Source organism: Rhamphochromis sp. 'chilingali' (assembly GCF_963969265.1).
Source record: "Rhamphochromis sp. 'chilingali' genome assembly, chromosome: 5".
NCBI classification, from domain to species: domain Eukaryota; kingdom Metazoa; phylum Chordata; class Actinopteri; order Cichliformes; family Cichlidae; genus Rhamphochromis; species Rhamphochromis sp. 'chilingali'.
This window is the reverse complement of record NC_137932.1, coordinates 15,274,304-15,294,327: the sequence shown is the minus strand read 5'-3', so window position 1 is coordinate 15,294,327 and position 20,024 is coordinate 15,274,304. Positions and strand designations below refer to the sequence as shown.

At 42.7% G+C, this 20,024-nt stretch overlaps 1 protein-coding gene across 5 annotated transcripts in view; it reads left to right on the top strand.

Moving 5' to 3' along the window:
• Nucleotides 1-1,841: 1,841 nt before the first annotated feature.
• gphnb (gephyrin b) overlaps nt 1,842-20,024 on the top strand; it is a 112,055-nt gene continuing 93,872 nt past the window's right edge. For 4 of the 5 annotated variants that reach the window (XM_080883760.1, XM_080883758.1, XM_080883759.1 and 1 more), the window contains exon 1: nt 1,842-1,970. In XM_080883760.1, the coding sequence (XP_080739886.1) occupies nt 1,907-1,970 (64 nt within the window). In that variant the 5' untranslated portion in view covers nt 1,842-1,906. The remainder of the gene's footprint in view (nt 1,971-20,024) is intronic. The other variant, XM_080883757.1, reaches the window with a different exon arrangement.

Genomic DNA, 20,024 nt, shown 5'->3' with positions numbered 1-20,024 from the left:
TTTTTCTCAGTTTCCCTCTCTATGCCAACTAGGGAATTCCAGCCTTCCAGGAAAGCTTGCCAGCTCTGGACCACAGAGTGTGTCTGCGAATATTTGTGTATGTGTGTGTGAGAGAGCAAGAGAAAGAGAGAGGCACCGTCTGTTTGCATTGTATGTGCACATATGCGCAGTTCATCTGGGCATGCTAATCCTCACTATTAACAATTGGTAAGTATTTAACACTGGTGTCTCATTGACAAGCTGACAGATGTGTAAGCTTTTGTGATGCTGTGCTGGAGGGAAGAATACCGGACATCTGTATTATCGCACTTTACCTCATAATATAAAGCACCTAGAGGCAACTACTGTTGTGATGTGGCGCTATATAAATAAAATTTCATTGAATTGAATCGAATTGAACATGTTTTTCAGCGTTTCTAAAAGAAAGTCAAAAAAAGCATTGACTCTTTCTTTTTTCCCCTCCCTTTTTTCTCTGTGTGTTGGTGTACTACGTTGTTTTGTCTGTGAATCTTGGGTGTGGCCTTCTCCAGACCCTCGCTTCATTCAGGTTCTCATCACCCTTCTGTAAATCGTACCACCTCTTTGATGTATTCATTTCAAAGAAGACTATTTCCAGTGCTTTGCATTTTGGGGTAAATAGTTTTGAATTTGTCTGTCAGTAATAATAAAATGATTGCACCCATTTTATTTGTATATTGTATATGTAAGGTTTTTGACTGTGTGCATTGGTTTTTTTTGTGTTTTTTTTGTTTTCTTGTTTTTTTAAAGAAAAAGTACATGAAGATGCGTGGTATGTATTCCATGGCCTTAATAAATGTGAATTTAAAGAGAGAAAAAACAGGACCGGGAGCATTTAGCTCGGACAGGTTATGTAACTGGTATCCAACTGAGGTATGCAGTGCAAGGCAACAGTGCACAACAGGACATCAAACTTCCAGGGAAGATCAGGAAGGCGTTCAATAAGCCCTTGAATGTCTTGTTTCATGTCCTTGTCAGAGCACCCCTGATGCTTCGCTGTGTAACAGATGAGTAAGAAAAGAGTGGAAACTGTGCCATGCACTTGGTTGGGTCATTGGACAGGAATATGGCAACACTGATAAAAAACCTAGAGGAGCTGTCTCATTTCTTCCTCCTTTAGTGTGCTCATATACCTGTGCTGATGAATTATGATAGATTCCCCCCCCCCCAATGAGAATAATACACCATGGAAGCATGAGGCCAGTCCATAAATAGCAGCGGTGCTTTTTTGCCCGGGGATGTAGTTGCATTTTTACAGGTCAGACTGTGATCTCCTCTTAAGCCTTTGCATTGAGACACAGCCGCAACATCTCTAGAGTGTTGACCTTGCTGTTTGAGGGCCCCCCTTTAATCTAATAAAGCAGGTGGCATCTTAAAAAGGAAGAGCTGGACGGAGGAAGGGGCTTAATTGGGTTTTCAGATCGTAGAAAGGATGCTGTTATTAATCACGTTTTAGGGTCCATGAAGCCTTCCTAGCTCCGAAGGATGCATGACATATAAACTGAGTGACGTCTGCAGACGTAACTACTGTTAATCAGTCTCCCTAAAAGCCTTCTCAGAAAATAATGGTCTCCATAAGAAATAATCTAGGATCCACACTACAACCGTGGCTGGCGGCCAGCAGAGTGATGTGTGCGGTTTAAACGGCCCCCGCATCCTGCCCGCTTATCTGTAGGTGTCCCGATGATCGCTCGGCGTTCTACTCCTCTCGTCTATTTATTTATTTATTTATTTATTTATTTAATTTTTTTTGCTGTATCCCAGCCCTCCTCCAGAGCTTCCTCCTCCTCCTCTTCCTCCTCCTCCCCTCCCTCTCCCGACTAAGTTCGATGCGATCGGCTCTGGGCCCTGCCGTGAGTTCTCGGTGCGGGCGACAGCGCTGCTGAACATGGCGTCAGACGGGATGATTTTAACGAACCACGACCACCAAATCCGGGTCGGAGTCTTGACAGGTAAACGCAGAAATGTCCACCGCCCGTTTCATCTTTCGCTCATGTTTCTGTGAATTCATTTCCGCCGGCTGCCGGCCCGGTTCTTCATACGTGTCGGCTGGCTTTGCTTGGCGGCGGCGGCGGCTCTGAGTCTCTCGCTGATTTTTTTTTTCAGCCTCTTGAAGGCGACGCTGATTTAAAGCCGGGTCTTGGGGTTTTTTCCCCCCTCTCTCCTCTCTTACCGGTATGCATGACAACCAGTGCTAATGTGGTAAATGTGGGCTCTGCATTGGCGTGTGTAGATTTCTTGTCGAGCCGTTTTCCCTGCTGCTGATGCTGAAGAAGAAGAAGCGCTCAGTTTGTGCATTGAATAATTCATGCCCCTATCTGCTTGTCAAAGCTGAGAATTACAGCTGACCGTGTGTTGTGTCGATACTGAAGATGCTCAGCCTCTATGTTGCATTACGGACACCCAACTGACCACAGCATTTTTTTTAAGTGCTGCTCACGACAGTTGCTGAAGGTGGATGTGGTGGTGATGATGATGAGCGCATCTTTGGCCTATTTAGAGCAGTGGCTGATGTGAGAAATTCAGTGAAATGAGTGTTAGACGGCTCACTGGGGGTTATTTTGTGAATGACATTGCCGACCGAGAAGTTTGGGCTGTATGATAACAGCTCTGGCTCGGTTTGGTAGGGCTGAACACACCGGTGAATCCCGACATTCCTCTGAACGCAGAGCGATGACGGCGCGTCTCTCGCTTACCAACACTGGAAACGTTCTGCGTTTAGATGCGATGTGAGGCTATGAGACGGCGGATGGTGTTGGATCTGGTCGCCGCCGGCCTTCATTTTACCCATATCTGTCACGCGCGCGTGTGTGTGTGTTAGACTGCTGCTTTGTCATGTTTCAAATCGGTAAAGCATAAGGCGAGGCGAAAATCAGCAGTTGTGGTCATGATCGGAAAGTAAATGAAACAGATTTGCTTTTTTTAGTGATATGGAGCGAGGGAGGGAGGGATGGAGACGATATCGGTGCTGGTAGTGGGAGCATGATAAAGGCTGTGCAAAGGAATACCCCCCCTCCACCCCCCTCCAACCTTCCCCCCTCACCCCCTCCCTTTCCCTCTCTCTTCCTCTCCGTGTCCATGAGGCTGGATCGATCAATATTTCATGAAAAGCCGTGATCTCTCTCACACACATATGGTATTCCTCCGTATGGAAATCCAGTACGGAGGAGGTAGTAGGCGGTTTGCAGCGATGGAGGAATGACTGTGTAGACCCTCTGCTGAAATCTGCCAGGGAAACCCCCTCCATCACCAACAACAACACCACCACCACAACCACTCGTCTCCATCTCCATCCCTCCTCCTCCTCTCCCTCCTCTCCTAGCGCTGGAGGAAAGAGGCAACGCGCTGTCCGTGGTGCTGAAATCCAAGCGTCACTCACAAATCAGTGCGTTACTGACCCTACCACAGTAAATACTGCATGAGGTAGATACAGCCGGGAATGTAGCGGAGGATAAACGCATCCCAAGCCACTTTGATTTCTCTTCTTATCTACATCATCGTTTTTGGGCTGTATGATGGGGAGTTCCAAAGAGAAATAGTCATCGGCTGATGAGGATTTGGCATTAAAATTGGAAGTAAGCTTTTCTTGTGGATTCTGATTATGTTGGTGGCTGTTAGGTGGCTTATGTTCATCACCAACTGGAGGTCAAAGGATACTCATCCCTTTTTCATTTTTTTTAAACTGACATTAAGGCCCACGCCACATTAGAGTCTGTTAATTTCTGTGTGTGTCATCAGTCACTTAAATCCCCAACTGTATCCCCAGCAAACTGACAGATTGCCAGTTTGATCTTGCTGTGCAGTGTTGACAATTCCCGCATACATATGCCGATGTTGAGACGCACAGAGACACAACCGACAGCTTATTTGTCTTTTTGATGTATTTGTGTGTGCATATGGAAAAGGAAGGCTCGCACTGTCAGGTGAAACAAAGCATCAAAGGCGTGAGGGGAAAATCCTGCAGGAAATGGTGCACAATGGCATTAAGTTCCCATGTTGTACCTGACCCCTGGTCTTTTAAGACTCTAATCATGCTAGGATTACTACAATAACCTCTGCGTGTTTTGTTTTGGGTGGGTTTTTTTTCTCCTTTTGGGGAATTTACTGAGAGATGATGTATTTTGACAGCAAAAAAAAAAAAAAAACTCCCCTGCTGTGATGCCAGAAAGAAGCAAAGCATTCAGGTTGAATGAATCTCTCTTACAACTCAGAACCTTGTTGCTAAGCCTCAGTCTTCTACATCGACAGTGTTCATTCCGAGTCTGCTATGGTATGGGCCGTGTGTGTGAGCAGAATGCTAATGGAGTCTGGAGCGTTGCTCAATCTCCTTTTCTGCCAGGGTCAAAGGTCACCCGTCCACTCCTGCATTCAGTCACCAGGGAGCAGATGAGACCTTGGCTCATCCTCCTCCATCACTTAGCCCCACATCTCTTTAGACAGGTGACAGAGCCCAGGGGACATCTCTGTTTAGACCCTGGACACAGTGCAGGAGAGGTGAGCTGGCATCTCCAAGTGTGTGTGTGTGTGTGTATTAGAGAGAAAGAGAGAGAGGGGGGGGGAGGTAATGTATGTATTTTGTTGAACGTTTGAAGAAGAGGTGGGGTTTATTTGTGAGGAGAGGGAGGTAGAAAACTGGATAATTGGGGTGAACATGCTGTCACTTGTCAAAGATATCACATTGAAAATATGAGCTTTGTTAGGAGTGGATGAAAGCTTCTCACGCTGAGCTCAACCTTTGTGTGTGCTTGTTTTATTTTTTTGCGTCTACCTGTATGTAAGTGCTTGTGTGGTTGTGTATTTTTATGCATGATTGCTCAGTGGCTACTTTCGAACTGTCTGTGTTTCTTCCACTTTACCGTGAATTTTAATTGTCCTATGCCTCCCACCCTGGGCCTGCCTCAGGGTCTGAGCACTCATCTACGCACTCACTTCCTGTGAGTGTGTTCTTGTTTGTTGCATATGCATTTGCGTGCTCCATTCAAACACTCACATGTCATATATTTCTTGCTAAATTAGTGGTCTGACTTGGCATGATGTATATTATGCATTTACAAAATGTACTTTGTATAAAAATATGGCAAAAATTTTGACTATTCTATGACATCTTGCCTTCTGAGGTCCAGGTTCGCTCCAGTTTTTGTCTGAATTGTGTGTGTATGTGTGTGTCCTTTGCATGCACAGTATGTGCATTTGCATGTGACTCCGCTTTGCTCTTCATCTTTGTGTAGTAATACCAAGCTCTGGCTGGGAAACACAGCTTCCAAATCCCCCCAGCCCCAAATATAGCCTCTGTATGCATACCTCCCATGATCACGCACACTGAGAGAGTGTGTAAGAGAGAGACTGAGTGAGAAAGAGAGAGAGAGAGCAGCAAAAGGCATTCAGTGGCTTTTAATCTGTGCAAAGCTGGCACGTATGTGTGGGACCATACAGTATTATTACACGGCAGCGCCCCGTGCAAACGCCACGGATGCTCTTGGATGTGTGGCTTGATTCGCAGCCCACTGAAAACTCCATTGATGGTGGATGTTGTGTGTGGGTTAACGCTAGCCTTTCCTCAAAGAGACTTGGACACAACCTAACCACCAAGCTTCCGACGAAGAGCCGAGGCAGGAAAGCTCCACTGTGCGACAGTCAGCACATGTTTTTCCCTCTCCGATCTCCTTGTACCTCTTTCTCTGTCTTGTCTCTACCTCCCCACCCCACACATATATTTTTTTCTCTTTTTCTATCTTCCTTGGTTTTAAGAACTCAGAGAGGCTCAGGGACATGTGGGCATCTCTCCAAACTTACATGTCTATCAGAAAGACATGAACTGACAGCAGGCAAGCTTCCCAAAACAACCACATTTAGATCACGCTCTCCATTCCTCTCTTAAGTAGAACTAATTCTGTGAATCTCATCAGAATGAATGAATGAAGCATTCATTTGGAAAGGATGGTGGTCTTTTTTTTTTAATCATATGAAGTCTGCATTTTATTGCTGAGTTAAAGACCCAACATGCTGTCCTAAAAATGAGACAGAACAACAGAAAAAAGAAGTAGGAGAGTAAAGTAATTATTTTTTGAACATATATGTATTTCCCCTGCTTATTGAACAGTGCCCCAAAAATTTCAACCACAAAAATTTTGCATTAGTTCCCTTCAGCCTTAATGTATTTTGCTCGTGTGCAAGTGTGCAGGCTCACGGGATTGCGGAGATGTAAGTGTACCTTCTTGTGTGTGTACTTGTCTGGCTGCAGATGGGATAATAACTATTTAATCAGCTTTTCCACGTAATTTAATCTCTGGAGTTTATCCCAAACTCACCTTAACAACTTAGGTGCTAAAGAGGCTCTCAAGAGTAACAGGAGTCAAGTCAGCAAGAGGTGGAGCAGCTTGCCAGCGTACCTTGACCAAAATGCTATCGGGTGTCACCAAACAACACGGGTGTGTGCCAAATAATGGAGCAATTTCCTCTTAGTGTCTATTTATGACTCAACAAAGCAAAGTGCAGTTTTTGGCATTGTGGCCATTCCCATCTTGGGCTTTTTTTTTAGAGCCAACAGTGACGGCATTTAGACAATATGGTCATTATTAGTGCTGCATTAATTGGCAAGCTACAGGGAGGTTGGCAAACTGCATCCATAAATTGTAGGATTGAATCACACAGATACCTGATAATTAGTGTTAAATAACATATAAATAAAAATGTTGGCAAACCAAAACAAGGAACACATGTTCTGCATGGTCTGTTTTTACAATTAACTGCAAGCCCTGTAATTCATCTTTCATTAAGTGCAGCAGCAGCACTCCCAGTATGGCCTAGAGGTCCAGTTCCATGTCTGAATTAGGGGAGGTGAAGGGCAGCAATGCTAAGTTACTAATGAAATAGTAGAAATGAACTAAAGACAACAACACCGCAAACATGGTTGAGAGGTTCAGCTCAGTCATTCGGCAAACAGATATCGGCTACAGCTGCAATCAGAAGCTGTTTCTTATTTACGGCCTAATGAAATTAACATTAAATAAGGGAGAATTTATCAATAGATACCAAATCCATTTTTATACCAGGCTGTAAACTATTCATGTAGGCATATTTTATGCTCTAAAGCCATTTTAATATTGGAATCTATGGGGATTGACTTGGTTTTGGAGCCAAGTGGCGATTCCAGGAACTGCAATGTTTTTGGCACATATGTGTTGGTTTTATTTTTCATCCCCCAGGGGCTGTTGCTTTGTTGCAAACAAGCAAATGGACATTTTTTTTGCTGGTGGGAAGCCATTGTGGGATTACCTTATGGCTTCAAGCATTAAACAAACAAGAGCCAGGAGACTGATCAGTGTTGTCTGCAAATGTTAAATGAAATAGGATCTTAAAGAAAGGTTTTGGCTTCTTGTAGAGTGTGCATGTTCTCCTCTAGCCTGTGGATTTTCAGCAGGTGCTCAGGCTTCCTCCCACAGTCTGATGAGATGAAGGTTAGGTTAACCTAATCGGCCCGTAGGTGTAAAGGTGTGTGATCTGTGTTTGACTGGCAACCTATCCACAATGGACACCGATTGTCACTAAGGAAAGATGTAAAATGACAGTGCGTGGCGGTACTGGATGGATAAGTGATATGGGATATGTAGTTTAGCCTATTTTTATATGAAAAAAATGTGATATAAGACAGATTTAATTCGAAATTTGCATCCTTTTCAGTTAAACTCTTTGCTTTTTAATAACAGCACTATGTACTGAAAGAAGCAAATAACTGTTTACACACTTTTCTGGTTGTCTGTACAGTTAACAGCAGTACAATCTTTCAATCTGGAAGATGTTCTCAAACTCATTGTAGCTGTTGTAGTGTCGTGTTTTCTTCATTTGGCCAGTTATCCATAGGCAATGGCAAAAAATGCACAACTACACTACAAAGCAAGCTCAAAAAAGTCATTGCTAACTCCCTCGTGGCCACCAGCCTGTCATTGATCCCATTAGCATCACAAGATTATTATCATTCCTTCCCATTTTCCACTTCGCTGACGCTTAGACAGGCAAACGTAATATCCTGACAAAGCTGACATCATGACAGGATAACAAAAACACAAAATAAATGTTAACAGTCGGTTCTCTGGTGCTATAAAGATACGTGGTTTGAATGGGAATCAGTGAGCCCCAGGCGTGTGTCTACCCACTAGCATGATTTTATTCCTCCTTTTTCCTGTTTTGACCCTACTCTTTGTGTCTGCGTACGGTTGAATCATCTATGAGCTGTTACTGGAGTGATCCCTTGCAATGATATGTGGGCATCTGTTCAACAATATGCTAGTCTGAGAGGGATACACTTGGAACAGAAGCGCTAAATCGGGAGAAAAAAAAATGAGCATATACTTGTTCCTGCTGCTTATTTCTCATCTGATTCCAGTATTTTTAGATCATCTCTGAGCCAAATCTGAGGGATTTCTTTGTATTTATTTAGACTTTGGTGGTTGTTGCCTGCATCATCACTGATGCGTAGGCTTCCAGCAGGCTGTCAAACTGGAAATGTTCATCATGTTACAATCCCATAGGCATGGAAGGCAAAGTGGTGCCGTTGTTAAAACGCAGGCATGCACCTTAATGGTTCCTCTTTGGACTCTACATCTATCTGAGCCCTTTATTTGCATGTGGTCAGACAAGGATTTGTCTTTTGTATGGGTGCAGCTCATACTGTAGCAGTAGGTAATACACAGACTGACCCTTTTCTCACTCGTTCTCTCTCTCTCTCTCTCTCTCTCTCTCACTCGCTCGCTCTCTGCATCAAATACACATACACACACAGCTGTCACAGCGGACAGCAGTAAGGCAGGCAGACCACATGACCAGAATAGACAATACGGGATCAGGGACACGAACACAGAATGAGAATTAAGTCTTCACTGCAAAGGAATTATTTTCAGCATCTAGTAGTGGGGATTGCAGGGTGTGCTGGGCCGGGAGGGGGGTGACTCCCCTCTACTCTCCTGTCCTCTCCTCTCCATTGCACACACCCCTCACTCTCTCTGGCTTTCTCTCTTTCTCTGTCTCTGCTTTCATAGCCCATGGAAATGATTCTCCCTTACTCTAAATAGTCTTCAGTTGGAATTGCGAGTTAGAACAAGAGGCAGACTGTATTGGCGGGGTCTCCTCCGCTTATGTAGGCTCTTGTCAACTCTCCAGAGAAGAGCTCCGTCGGAGCTGCCTGGAAAGCCATTCCCAGACTAAACGCGTAGGTGTAGGAGAGTTGGTTGGTTCCCACTCCCTCTAGGCATAAAGCAGTGCTACAGTCTGTCATTCATTTGACGCGATAAGCAGTTTAGACAAGAAAAGGACATTTGTGCTTGGTATTTTTAGAATGAAGGATTTGGAATTGTTAGCTTTGTGATAGTCTGGCTACCTGTACATGGTGTACCTCTCCTCTTGCGCAGTGTGGGTTGGCATAGGTATTATCCCACCACCTGTGACCCTAGGCAGTTAAGAACATAGATGAATGCAGCTTTTTAGTCGAAGCACTTAACTTGAAATGATTGATGATAAACAGGAAAGACTATCCTGACTGACAGGATATCTCTATGGCATCTGTGTGATGTTTTCTTGCCAACACATGCATGTCACTCTCCTGTTCCACCACATCCCAAAGGTGCTCTGCCGACTGTGGGAGCCATTTGAGTGCATAGAACTCATAGAGATTTTTTGAGCTTTGTGACATGATGTATTATCCTGCTGGAAGGAGACATCACGAAGATGGTGATCACAGTGTTTGCATAAAGGGACGTGATCAGAAACAACAGCATTATGCCACCACCACCAGTTTGAATTGTTGTGACAAGGTTGAATGGCGCCATGCTTTCATGTTCTTTATACCAAATTCTGACTCTAACATCTGAATATGACTACAGAGATCGAGACAAGGCAACATTTCTCCAGTCTTCTGTTGTCCAGTTTTGTGAATCATAGCCTCATGATTTAGGTCCTTGTTCTTAGCTGACCAACCCAGTGTGGTCTGCTGCTGCTGTAGCCCATCTGCTTCAAAGTTCAGTGTGTTGCACATTCAGAAATACTCATCTTCATCTCTTGGTTCCAGCAAGTGTTTATTTGAGCTGCTTTGCCTTCCTACCAACTTGAAGCCATTCTCCTCTGACTCGACGATCAACCCTGAGAGCTGTCGCTCACTAGATATTTTCTCCTTTACAGAAGGTGTTTGGTAAACCTCGAAGAGTGCTGTGTGGGAAAATCCCAACAGATCAGCTATTTCTGATGATGCCACATTCAAAGTCACTTAAATCACCCTTCTACTCCGGTCTGATGTTCAGTTTGAACTTCAGCAGGTTGTCTTGACCATGTCTACATGCCTAAATCAATGAGCTGCTTCCACCTGATTGGCTGATTAGCTATTTCCATAAAAGAACAGGTGAACAGGTGTACCTGATAAAATTTATTATAATTAGTTCTTAGCTACAAATTTCTAAAAAGGCATCATAAGGTCATGAGCTATTACCAGCTCTCTTGACTGAAATTATTATGTTATTATTATCAATATGATAGACATTTGCATACAGTTGCTTTAGTAAGTATTCGCATTTTGTTTAAACCAATTAAAAACAATTCAAACTTTTTGCACCAGTGACAAAAAATAAACTGAAAACTCTGTTTTACAAAAGTATTCAGACTCATTGTCATGACACTTGAGAGTCAGGTGCATATTGCCTATGATTGCCCTTGAGATGACTCTAGACCTTGATTGGAGCTCAGCTGTGGCAAACGTAATTAATTAAATGTAATTTTTAAAGGCACGCCCCTTTCTATAAGGTGCCACAATTATACTGTACATCAGGACAAAAACAAGCCATGAAGTCAAAGGAACTCTCTGAGTGTCTATGAAATATGTAGCAAATTCAAATTCAAATTCAAATTTTATTTGTCACGTACACAGTCATACACAGTACGATATGTAGTGAAATGCTTGGACAACTGCTCGTGACCTAAAGAAAACAAAAAAGGAAAAGGCTATGAATAAGATAGGAAATAAATATGAAAAATTAAAAAGGGTAAATTTAACTAGGAAGGAATAAAATATAAATTAAGGTTAAAAATGAAATAACTGTACAACACAAATTAGAATGAAGGGTAAATTTAACTGGGAAGAATAAGATAAAGATAAATATATAAATTAAAGTTGAAAATAAAATAACTGTACAACAAAATACACAATACACAATATAGAACTATATAAGAATGTATGAAGAAATCTAAATCTAAATAAATATATACACAATAACAGCAGCTGTACAAGTATTAACCGGAAATGAAGAATATAGTGACCAGTGTTGTGCAAAACCAAAGTCCAGAAAGTCCAGTGTGTGTAAGAACTGTATGTGTGGGTCAGTACTGTGTGGTGGTGTGATTGAGAGACTGTATCGCCTGCGGGAAGAAGCTCCTCCTCAGTCTCTCTGTGTTGGTCTTCAGGGAGCGGAATCGCTTTCCTGACCTCAACAGAGAGAACAGTCTGTTGTTGGGATGGCTGAGGTCCTTCACGATCTTCCTGGCCTTGGTCCGGCACCGCCTGCTGTAGATTGAGTGCAGGTCAGGGAGCTCGGAGCGGATGGTGCGCTCAGCTGACCGCACAACCCTCTGTAGAGCTCGTCTGTCCTGCATGGTGCTGTTCCCGAACCAGGTTAAGATGTTTCCCGCCAGGATGCTCTCTATGGTGCACGAGTAAAAGTTCCTGAGCACCTTGGAGGGCAGTTGGAAGTCTCTCAAGCGTCTGAGGTGGTAGAGACGCTGTCGGGCCTTTTTCACCACGGTGTTGATGTGACAGGACCATGACAGGTCCTGCGTGATGTGAACTCCGAGGTATTTGAAGCTGTCCACTCTCTCCACTGGGCACTCGTTGATGACGGGGGTCTGGTAGTTCCTCTCCTGCTTAGTGCTGAAGTCCACTATCAGCTCCTTTGTCTTACTGACGTTTAGAAGGAGGTTGTTCCTCTGGCACCAGTTCTCCAGATTCCTAATCTCCTTCAGGTAGGCCGTCTCGTTGTTATCAGAGATCAGGCCCACCACGACGGTGTCGTCAGCAAACTTGATGATGGTGGTGGAGCTGGTAGTGGCCACACAGTCATATGTGTACAAAGAGTACAGCAGGGGGCTCAGAACACACCCCTGGGGGGCTCCAGTGCTGAGAGTGGTGGAGGCTGAGACATGTCCGCCCATCCTTACTGCCTGTGGTCTGCCAGTTAGGAAGTTGGAGATCCACTGACACATAGATGAGCTGAGTCCCAGATGCTCCAGCTTGGTGGTGAGTGTGGAGGGAATTATGGTGTTAAGCAGTGAGCAAAAGTCTAAAATCCACTTCGAAACGTCTGAGTGCTCACTCAGTGGCCTCAATAGGAAGAAGTTTGGGACCACTGGGACTGCAGCTGTCCAGCTAAACTGAGTAACTGAGCACAACCGAGACTGAACTCCTTTGCTCAGGCCGGTGTCTTTTCTCTGGGAGGTCACCACAAAGCTCATGGCCACTGAGTTCCAGGATTGATGTCCTCTGCAGAGGTAAGAGAAGCACCTGGCCTAAAATCCAACCATCTCAGGAGCACTCCATCAATTTTATGAAGGAGTATTTAGAGGAAAGCCACTCTTGACAGGCATTCCTCATCTCCTGTTTAGTGCAGACTTTTCCAGAAAAATGTGGTGGCACCATCATGCTATGTTGTTGCTTCTCATGGTCAAAGGCAGGGAAATCATAAATGAGAATGGAGGAATCGAGCCCAGTGTTTTTGCTATTGAACTTTTGAAGAAGTTATTTACCATTTGTTTTACTTCAGTGCAGTGTAAGAGTCACTACTGCATTTATGTAATTTAAGATCTATTGGTTTTTGTTCTCAGTACAAAAATTTGTGTATATTTAAATATTTTTCACCTATTTCACCTGAAATGGCTTGGATCAAAGTACAGAGTAAGTACTGCAATTACTCTACTTTTTCTGTCTTCTTTTCCAAGAGAAGTTTTGCACTTTGACAACAATGTAATTTGACCTTTGGAGCAAGAGAACAAATAAGGTTAATTGTTGTAAAAAACAAAACAAAAAAAACAACAACAACAGTAAAATAAATAACCCATTTACCATCAGGAGATATATCCCATGCCCTTTAAAATGATCAGAAGCAAAGTTATTGTTAAATAATTGTTTATTATATGTATTATATGTTTATATGTTTCCAAGAACGCTAAACTTTTGAGATGAAGGACACTTCTGGGCTGTCTACAGACAGCAAGGGGTGCCCCCCTCCTTTGCTCAGGTCCGTCTTCTGCGATGACCTGTGCGAGGAGAGAAGCTGCTGAGTGATGGAGATAGAGATGGAGATAAAAGATAGAGTGGTGGTTTTAACTGATGAGTTACTCTTAATGCTGGATCCTCTGTCTTGGCTTGAGCTGTTAATTAGGGCTGGAGGAAGCAAAAGATAAACGATGATGGAAAAAGAACGAAGGGGAAAAGCATCAGTGGCCTCCATGTGCTGAGATGCCACCATGCGACTTTATCATTCCTGATCTAACAGGCGTCTGAAACATATGCTTCCACCATGTTTTACTCTGAGGACAAGGTCAGATCGCCTGTATCTAAGATTTGTTGCAGACTGACTGGGTGCTGATGAGACAGGGAGCTCCTTGTTGAGAGCAGGGGCTAGGGTAACAATGCTAATAGTCTATAGGTAGGGCCTCATTTTCTTGAAACAAATGCTTTGGTTTCTGGATTGTCTCACCTGGTGTCTGCTTCAATGCAATACAACATTTCAGTTGGCCCAAAAGATCCATAAATATTCTCCAAAAGTTGATTCTGTTCATCTGGACGTAAATATTCTGTTTCTTTAATTTAAATAGCAGCTCAACTCCTTTTCCTAATGCGATCTAGTAGTTCTTCAGCCAGAGAGCGTCCTCCCCCACTGACACTAAACATACTGTAGCAATGGAGAGGAGATATAATTTATATGTGTTGTACAGATTTGAAATATGTCTGACATAATCATGATGAAATCAGATTTGTCCCTCAAAATGCCGGCTGCTGGACACATCAATTATGCTGAGATCCTCACAGTAAACACCTTGCTTATATTTGGTGTCTGTTACTGTCTGAGCTGCCCACTACCTGCTTGATATACACTGCTGGTGTTTTCTGGTTGGATGCACACACAAATCACTATGTCTGTTATAATACTTGAATCTATTGTTACCATATTGGTTTAATTTTCTGATTTTCTGGGGCTCAATGCATGTTAATTTTGGTGATAAGACCGGAGGATAATTTCCTGGATTTTTTTTATTGATCGTAGGTAACGTCAGCAGAAACTGTATTATTATCAGCCTTTTTTATGTCATGTCATGGCAGACAAATTCATTCAAAGGCACACTACAACCAAGATCAGAGACAATATATAAATGGCACCAATTAAATAGTGTTGATTTTGGCTTGGAGAGTGCAGATTTTTAGTGCAGAAGCAGTGTTAGAATTTGGGGCATGGAAAGGTATAAGTTAGGACTGCACAATTAATTGAATTTTAATCTTGATGAAAATTTTGGCTTTGCACAGATAAGTGAATATGACTGACGTATACAGAAAATGCACGCGCCAACCGTAAAATGCCAAGCAAAAGTGTTCCCTAGTCTGGATGAGTAAGACTACATTAAGCGTAAGCTATACAACAGATAACAGACTGTGGAAACAAAAATTAAATGTCTAGCAAAGCAGAGTGCAAAGACTTGTCGCTAGAAGCTGATCATCATCCACTTTTTGGAAATACTTTTGATTTAAGACAATTGATGTTAACCAAGAGCAAATCATGGGCCGAGTGCTGTAGAGTTATGTGTACACTGCAACTCCTTGAACTCTAGTATAATGAATATATGAAGACCCAGGAAAGCATTTTGTCCAAGTCAGACATCCATGAAAGCGAGCCTGCACAGTATGTTTGCGTATCTGTCAATCTCATAAAGATGCACAGGAATTACTGAAATGTGATCACATTCCGTTTGGCCAAAGATATGTGTCTACTTAACACAGCAAGTAATGAAGGCTTCAGGAAAACGAAGACATGTTATCTCCTCTCGCAATTATTTTCCCAAATTGGCAATACCTGCAGTGTAAGCAAAACAGGGGAAGTGTAGACGAATCTCATAGCTGCTGCATAAGTTTTAGCCACTTCCGTTGTGCAGCAACAATATAAGGAGTGAAAGACTTCTAGGAGATACTCTTAGGTAGTTCCCCTTTTCATGCAAACATTTCATTTCTAAAATTTTCCAATATACTTATCAGCTAAATAACTTTAATGGCAAAATGCAAGACATGCTGCATGAGCCATGTAACAAAATGCCCCCACCCCCACCCCCGGACCACCATCAGTGACAGGAGTAATGCGCTGAGAGGGGGGCTTCTGAGATCTTCTATGTAGTGCAGCAGCTATTAAATTTGCTTCCCTGCAAGAAGAGACGGGGAACTTCATTTATGTCAACATCACTCAGGTTTCCAGTATTTCGAGATTTTGTTATTGTTTGCCAAACAGAGCAGGAGAGTGGGGTGCAGTTTGAAGAGGGATGAGGAATGAAACACAGGAGGCAAAACAGAGTAAGTCAAAGCAAAGTTATGACAAGTGAAAAAATAATTTTTCAAAACGGTAATATTTTTCTCCCAAAAGGTGTGCACGATTGAAAACCACAAGCCCTTTAATGTTCATTCAGACATGCAAATAAAAGAGGTTAGAAAGCATCAGTCAGCAGCACACAACATCAGCCATTCATAAGAACAAAAACACGAGTCAAGAAGGAGGAAAAGGACCTCTAGGAAGTGCTGTGGTGCTGTGTGACTTCTGGCTGTCACCCTTGGCAATGGCCCTTCCACTGCTTCTTGACTTTCTGCCAGCTTATCCATTGGCTCGTCACTTCTTCAGACCTCTTCCCTCCCACCATTATCCGTCCTTCCCGAGGCCACAAGACCAGCCATGTCGAGGTGAGACGTGCTGATTGATGTGTGTGACACATGCTTCTGGGAACCTCCGTCATCTGAATTGCTTCTATTTTAGAAACAACAAATGCAAAGGTGCCACACTGGGGGGGTTGTTGTTATTGTTTTGTTTCTTTTTCTTCTTTTGAAAATGTATTCTCACTAACCATCATGTTTGGTGGTCCCCATTATGAAGGTTTTCCCCTGCAGTGTTTGGTGTCGCTATGGAGACAATGCTGCAATTGCATTCATAATTGACAGCGATAATTTAAGTCACTGTCTTGCTTGCACATGTATGTTTGCGTCAGTTTCACAAATCGATTCTGAATCAGTGATGACTGACATTGAGTTTGAAGAAAGTCTGAGGATTTCAGAGATAAATATAACACATTCACCCTACGTTTTCTACTCTTATAACACATTTTATCCCAGACCGTTCCCCCTTTTTCTCACCTACTATATTTGTCCCTGTCTCCTCACCTCTCTTTCTATGTCCACCTTTATCATTTTTTTCCCTTTGCTGTCTGTCTACATTCGGCTCACTCCATCTTCCCCGGCAAAGCAGTATGAGGGGAGCATGTGCCTGTGAATAATGGAGGAGGCCAGCTTCCCCTAACAAGGTGTGTTTGATGGCCGGCCTCGTCCCAGTGTGTGTGTGGTCAAGGTGTTCTCCTATTCTCCTCCTCCATTATTCAGTGTCATGCCTTTTCCGTTTCTACCACAAAATCCTTTCAGATCATGGCACCTAGGAATCAAATGTTAAGAGACACCCACGCGCCCGCATACTCACACACATCATAGCCATAAAATTTCAACACATGAACACAAAAGTCAATTTGATTGACAAGGCTTGACGGCTTTGTTGCCCTTTTGCATCATTTATGGTCTTGCAACAGGCATGACTGGTGATTTTTCAGTTTTGGCACGTGACACTGGACATTTAAAGATGTGAGTCAGGGAGTGTCTCACTCAGTTTCTTCAGTTTTGTTACATTAGCCCTCTTATTTTTACTTGTTTTGTCTTTTCTTACATTGGCAGCAGATTTCGAGAGATAAATAATTATCAATACTTGTGGCTTACCTTGAAATTCTGCCTAATGCAATAGAAAAACAGACATTCACTAATTCCAGTGTGGTGCTGCACTGTTGCTACTGAGATTTGCATAAGCACATCTACATGTTGTAGCAGTCTTCAGCCATTTGGGGACATTTAAAAAAAAACACAAGCTTCTTTTGTTTAAGTTTAATCTATATGTACTTTAGCTGCAGAGAGGATAAATGAAACCAAAACATAGGGGGTCAAAAACTGCAGCTTCTCTAGTGACCCTTTGGGTTCATGGAAATGTGTTTAATGTGCAAGGTAAATGAGACTGGAGGCCAGGAAATGCCTTCTAGAGTAACTATCTGGCAAGACAAACATGATTTTGAGAATTATATGTGCAAATGCAATAATTTTGTATGCATATCACAGTAGAGAATTACATGCCATCTAGCCCTTATAGTTCTTTAAGACATGGTGATAGTTTATTTAAAGGATTTGTGTAACCTTGTTTCACAGATAAATATAACTGAGTGGCATCTGCATTCAAATGGAAATGTATGCAGTGTTTTTAAATAATATGGCTCGAAACAACCATGTGTAATGTGTAGTATGGGACCTAGAACAGAGCCTTGGGGGACTCCATGACTAACCAGTCAGTCTAAAAGTCAAGCTAGTAAACTAGTAAGTCACTAGTGTAACTTAATTTCTGTGCTGTAAATCCTGGCTGGATTTCTTGTTATTATTAAACTATTCCTCTGCTAAGGATCACATATTTGATTTTCAACAATTTTTTTGAGAAGGTTGGAAATGGTTCTGTAATTGACTAAAACACCTGAATCAAGTATAGATTTTCTGAGACCCATGTCCACATATAATTTGCTAAACATGCAGTGGTGTAGTGGGTTGCCTGACAGCAAGAAGGTTCAAATCAACTCGCTGGATGGGGCCTTTCTGTTTGAAATTAATATGTTCTCCATGTGCCTGTGTAAGTTACCTTCAGGGACCTTGGCTTCCTCCCATGTAAAATGCATGCAAAGATGCATTTTGGGTTAACTGGTAATTCTAAGTCCTTAGAACTGAATCGTTGTGTATCTTGCTATCTAGCCTTGTATCAGAGTAGCAGCCTGTCCGGGCTGTACCCTGTCTCTTGCTCTGTGACAGCTGTGATTGGCTCGAGCCCCACCATAAACTGATCCATGAACTGGATAAGAGGAAGAAAATGGATGGATGATAGCATTTTCTGTCATAGCTGACAGCTATCCCAGCTAATTTCAATTCTTCTTAGCACAAATTAGCAGGCGTATGTGTCTGTGCAGTGCACCCATACGCTCATATTATACTATATAGCTGATAACTTGGCACTCCACCTTCTGGTATTGTCAATTGTCACCTGTGGCTTCAAAACAACAACATGGAGGTACCGCAAATGCACCATTCATAACAATTATACCACTAACAGCAAGTGAAGCAGCACTTATTGGATCCTGCTCCTCAAGTATGAAGATTTAATGCTGTTCTTTGTCATATATCAAAGTTAACTGAATATTTTTTTACAGTTAGTTGTGAAGAGATTACCTTAGTCTTTTTGTCAAAGTGGTGTACTTTATGATTATTTGCAAAATAGTAAATTTTTAAATTAATTATAACGTATGACCTTTACGAAGAGGTTTGTTAACAGCCTGGAAAAAAGGTCATCCTGTGGATATAAACTGAGGATATTGTTGTTTGTGGCCAGTGCCTGTGGGCAACCAAAGGCTCCAAAAGGACTAATAATACTAGGAATGTAATAAGGTAATTAAGGAGCATTGAAAAAAATCAGTAGCTGCAAATCCAGGGGGTAGAAAGATGAATGGGTGATTACCATCTACTGTCATTTATTTACATATCATCACATACATATGGATATCTTCATCAGCAATAGTGGGATTGATTGATTTGATAGGCTCCACCCCCCACACACAAAAAGCTGGATGGATGGATGAATGGATTTTATTTAAACACAGAATTATACACACAATCACACCAGTCCCAAAAACTCTCTGATCCTTAAGGATCTTCCCTCTTCAGTTGCCCCCACAGTGACATGTAGATGTATGTGTCTCAGTGGGATAAGTGATGAGATGTGTAAAATATGGCAAGTGGAGCACTCTATTAGGACGCTTCCCCCTTTGCCTCCAGGCTTCCCTTCTGCTCCACCATACAGAGAGGCTGGTAGAGTGAGTCGTCACAGGGGGTATGGTGATGTGGTGGTAGATCTAAGTTTGCATTGAGAGGTTTGGGTTTTAAAGAGCCAAGCCTGAGCCAAATACCCACTACTAAAGAAGAAGAGGAACAGGAACTCCTCCCTGCATCAACCTCAATTAGTCTGGAGAAGAAGTATCCAGCTGTAGTGTGTGTGTGTGTGTGTGTGTGTGTGTGTGTGTGTGTGTGTGTGTGTGCGTACATACATGTGTGAGCTCTGACAGTGGGAAGCTGCAATGTAATTGCTGACACTGTCCAGAGGATTGAATGTAATGAAGGTAGCTGCTTACAGGCTTCTTCATTAGTACAGCTGGGCCCGGGGCACTCCTCTTTCTGTGTGTGTGTGTGTGTGTGTGTGTGTGTGTGTGTGTGTGTGTGTGTGTGTGTGTGTGTGTGTGTGTGTGTGTGTGTGTGTGTGTGGGCATGTAAAACTCTGCATCCTGGGAAATAAGGGGAGTCAAATCATTTGCACACATTCATACTGATACACCCATGTATTACCACCCACTCACACATTAACAAACACATCAACAAGCACTGGCAACGTGTGGAATGTGTTCATCGTAACTTTCATCCACAGGACTTTATTTCCACTGTGAGTTTGCAACTTTAGGTACATTTTCTCAACAATGACGCCATTTCTGAATATATCACTTTTTGCATATCCTGTGAAAGATCTTTAATTCTTTGCAGCAATGCTGCACTGCATTTTTGAGCGCTTATACTGGATGTAGTCAGATTTAATGCACTGATAGATGTAGGC